General features: G+C 35.0%; 1 protein-coding gene across 1 annotated transcript; it reads left to right on the forward strand.

The window, feature by feature from the left end:
* The first annotated feature begins 1,957 nt into the window (after positions 1-1,957).
* On the forward strand, positions 1,958-3,154 carry LOC148622349 (sex peptide receptor-like). Its single transcript, XM_088574120.1, has one exon. It carries the CDS (start codon positions 1,958-1,960, stop codon positions 3,152-3,154), a length of 1,197 nt encoding a protein of 398 aa, XP_088430246.1.
* The last annotated feature ends 1,596 nt before the right edge of the window (positions 3,155-4,750 follow it).

Here is a 4,750-nt window from a genome sequence, read left to right on the forward strand (position 1 = left end):
AAAGGTAGTTTCTCCATAATGTGGGCATTTACGAAGTTATGGTAAACTGACCACAACCATGATCTTCCACTAAAACACAAAGGGAGGATAAAACAATCGACATTGAGGACCGTCAGACAGTTTCAAAGAAATCAGGAAAAAAGTATACAATGAACGTTCATATACTGGTTATGGTCATACAAATTATATAAGTAATTTAATACTTTATTTCTGAGGACACGTGCATTTTGTCATTAACGTTGGAAATTGACAGCTAGCCCTAATCTATCAACGTAAAAACTTTTTTTATATAATAAAAATGATTAGTGAAATTAGTTGCTTGCACAAATCATGAGTCTAATTTTTGAACAAATCGTCGATTCAGTCGTCATTGTGTTTTTACCCATCATTGAAGACCTTGAGGTGATCTGTCGAAGTTCTTGGTATTTGATGGAGGACTACACTACTCGCAATCAAACTCGTAGTGCAGCATCATTGCTATATAAGAAGACTTACCTACACTCTCAGGTTTTGAATATTATGTAAGAAAATGGTTTTTACGTTGTACAATAGTTATGATTGCAAGATGTTTCTTTTTGCTGTTCGCCATCAATTATTTTCATTTTTGTAGGGATATTTAGAGCATATATTACTTTAGCATTAATAAGACAAACTCCTCCACAGTTAATGCAATAATAAAAGCCTTTGAAAAATGTTTCGTCATGTCAATGTTGCGGTTAGCTTACTTTTAGTGATGTTTCATTCATGTAAAATCGTCATTTTTGAAAATCCCCCGTGCAGGTCCGGGTGATAAAAGAATAGGCCTGCAGCAGCGCTAAGCTTGTCGTATAAGGCGACTAAATAGTGCTCAGAAACCTAGCCGGGGACTAGGCGCTCTGCCCACAGAGCAACTGGGATGTGTGCCCCAGGTGGTGGAATGGGGTACCCCTGGTGTGTTACATGCTGGGGTTGTCAGGCTATAATACGGAAAACCTGATCGCAAACCATAGTGGTGCACCGTGTTGGGAAAGATGCCACCTTCCTTGCACGTTAAAGAACACCGCTGTGGTATTCGAAAGGAGTAGGAACCTTTGCGCCCCGCCACAGGAGGCTAAATTATCCGATCTTACCCATCCCCCCTTTTTCCAGTGGCAATCAAAATTTGTCGACCCTATCATCCTTGTGACCCATCCTTTTTTTTCATTTCATGTTCATTATATCATCAATTTCATGTTCATTGTCTGAATATAGCTGAAATATTGCTGCTCGGACGTTAAACCCCAACAAACAAACAAACAAACAAACATTTTTGAAAAATTTAGTTCATTGACACCAGGAAAGCGAATTATGTTACTGCAAATACAATTTCTGTTTACTAGTAATTTCATGTATGTTGTTCTTTGTTCATAACCCGAATTGCAAAATGTTTCTTTTTAATGATCAAGTATCAACGTAGATACCCTTTAATTCACTTTTTACTGTGCTATATATATATGTTCCTTTATTACAATAGAAGAGCAGACACTTTCAAGGGATTGGTGTCAAAATAACTTAAAAGTCATGACGTCTTATTTGTATACGTTAATCAAGAATAAATCAAATAAAATGACGTTATCATAATAACGAATGACTTACTTGTCTTTGATTTGTCAAGTACGCTTAGAGGTATTTGAAGATGACAGGATTAAAAATGGACAGTGCCATCCTAGAGCTCATTACGGTACAAATAAGTTATAATCTATTATAATGAAAGTCATTTCTGATTAATGAACGCTTACTAGGTAAACTTCAACTATATTCGAAATGAATTGCTACAAATAATTTTTTAGAAGCGTAATGCATTACCCGTAATAAAACATTGCCCATCCACAATAGTATAAGTCTACGGGTTACACGTGAGTCTGTGTCGTTGGAAACACGACACTCATAGAAGTAAGTGTTTTTTCCTATATCTAATCATCGTTTGAACATTTCAACTATGGAATCTGTTGTAGAATTTAATACAACATTGCCAGTGCCGAAAAACATGACGTATTTCAACAGCACAACATTAGTTGGAATAAATGCTTCTACTAAAACTGTCAGTAACAAACAGGAGCTAATTACCATAGACTTTCGTCTATTCTATAGCTATGGGTTTGAATTCATACTATATGGATATTTTATGCCTGTTTGGACTTCAATGTGTGTAGCCATGTACATTCTTATGGTAACTGTATTTATACGTTACGGAATGACTACAAAAACCCATGTTTGCCTAATAGCGATCGCAGTTTGTGATAGCTTGTCTCCCATTGCCCCAACATCGATATGGGTATACTTTTTCGCCATTAAGAAAAACTTTTATTATCTTCCGTATAACTGGTGCCGGACCTACCATTTGACAACCGAAGTTATTCCTCAATTATTCACCTATACATCTTATTTCATTACGATAATGATGACGGTTCATAGATATATAATGGTGGCATACCCGTTCAAAGCACAGAAACTTTGCTCCAAAACTGTAATTCTTGTGATGATATTCGTTTTGTTTTTTACTTCGTGCATCATTAGATTTGTACATTTTTTCCATTTTGAATACGTCAGTACTACTGTCCCAGCTGAGAAAAATTTGAATGAAACAATGCAGGCATGCTCGTATGGACGAGCCGATTGGTTGCCAATATCTCTTTATAAATATATTGGAATACTGTTGACTGTGCAGACATTTGTTGTTGGGGTCATTCCTTGTACTATTTTGGTCGTGAGTGAACTTTTGATGGTTAAAATATTAAGCTACAGGGCGGCTAAACGTGAGTCAATGACATCTAAAACCAATGATAAGTCAAAAACAGCAAAGAGCGAAAAACGGCTGACTGTGACCACTATTATTATCACTGCCATTACATTATTGTATATGATACCAGTGGTTGTTCTTCAACTTTTAGATGTCTCCATAATGATGTTTAATGCTAGAATTCCAAATTACAACGATCTTCGTACAGCAGTTGTTGTCTTGAATGCTTTCTATTGGATGTGTATCCCCTCCAATTTCCTGGTGACGTGTTGTCTTAGTCAAGAATTCAGACGAGGAATTAGGCGTTTGTTTATTTCGCCAGGAAGTGTACACACATCGGTGTCATCGTCTGTCTCAGTTGCTAAAAACTCAAGCAATATCCATCAGTTGACGTGAAAATGTCAATAAACTAAATTCATTTATTTAACGTTGTAAAGTTAGTTTTATTTACAAGGATTGGTATAATCGGAAATGCATACCCTTGTTTTGTATATTTAGTAATTGCCGAAGATTAAAAAAAAAATCATTGCATTTTGTTTTGTCATTATGATAATTGAACTAATGGTGTTTGCTTTAGTTTCTCTGTAATTGGCTAAAATTACACAATATAAGAATTAGGCGTATACAACAAATATATACATTGTATTTACGAAGAAAAAAATACATAATAAATTTTTTATTACACCTTCTATATTTGTCTACCAATAACTGTGTTTTATTCATTAATCTAACTTACGATGGAGATTAATGTTTTGATTATAAAAAGACCCACCACCAATAATTAAATTGCACCATCAAAATTAAATCAATTAGATATGATGTTCATAAAAACCTGAAAATCAGATTTCCATTTTTTTCCAATATCTGTCTATTAAAATATTGAAACATAATTTTAGGTTTGAAATGTTGATTCTGCCCGACTTCTTTGTGAATCTGTACTTAAATGTAAGCTTTAAAGGTGTGAAAACATGCATTCCTTAATTGCTAATGAAATGAGGCACAGAAAAGTGCAGTTTGCTTGATTTTTCTTGTCTACATTCAGACGTATTTCTTAAAATTGCAAAGTTGAAAGATTGTCTTTCATATACAGGACGCAATCCTTTTAATTTCCTTTGCTTTAACATATTTATGTATGATTATGATGTAAAAAAGCTCCCAAAAATGGAAGAATGTTCGATAGCCAGTATCCTACCGAATTATAATTATTGTATCGCTAGCTGAATGATTTATACATTCGTATTGTTCACTCCAGCAAAGGCGTTATATTTGGATACATAAGTTCAACCTTAAATACGTTTAAAATAGTCGCGCGGTTTATCAATTAACCTAATATTGTATGATGTATAAAATGCTAAACTGCACTGTCATTCATTGGATCATCTTGTATGGAGTGTTTATATCACAACTCATACGTTATGCTAGAGCTTGCCGAAACTACGCAGACTTTCTGTATCGCGCTAGAATTCTAACAAACAGGCTTCTGGCACAGGGTTATGTTGTTACAAGATTGAGGTCATGAACTCGTAGATCGTCATGGTGTATCCATCTGCGCCATTAAAACTGATTTATTCAACGTGTCATAGTTTTCCTTTCCTCTTTCGTCTACCCCGAATTAAACTTTTTATGAGCAACTGGGCGGGTGTTTCTAGAAAAAGCAGAGGACGCTTACCCTACCGGTGCACCTGGTCCATGCTCCCAGTTTTTAGTGAAGTCCCAGTTGCTCATTTGCTTTTGTTACTTTGTATGTATAATTTCAGTTACTTCATGTTCTTTGTTGTGTATGTCTGGTCTTTGTCCCTGAATTACATTCTTTTAATTACCGCTATAACCTTAGTTCCCTTGATTATTCTTGCATATATTGTTACAGGAATTTTCCTCGGAAGGAATGTAATGTGAGCTTTCTCTCTGTGAGGTGTTCTGAACAGAAAAAAAAACAATATTCAATTTGATCAGTTTACTATTAAAGAGCACATTGACCATGCAGCTTAATTA

The sequence above is a fragment of the Perna viridis genome, chromosome 3, assembly GCF_037379345.1.
Source record: "Perna viridis isolate PV_CMFRI_1.1 ecotype Kerala chromosome 3, ASM3737934v1, whole genome shotgun sequence".
Lineage (NCBI taxonomy): Eukaryota > Metazoa > Mollusca > Bivalvia > Mytilida > Mytilidae > Perna > Perna viridis.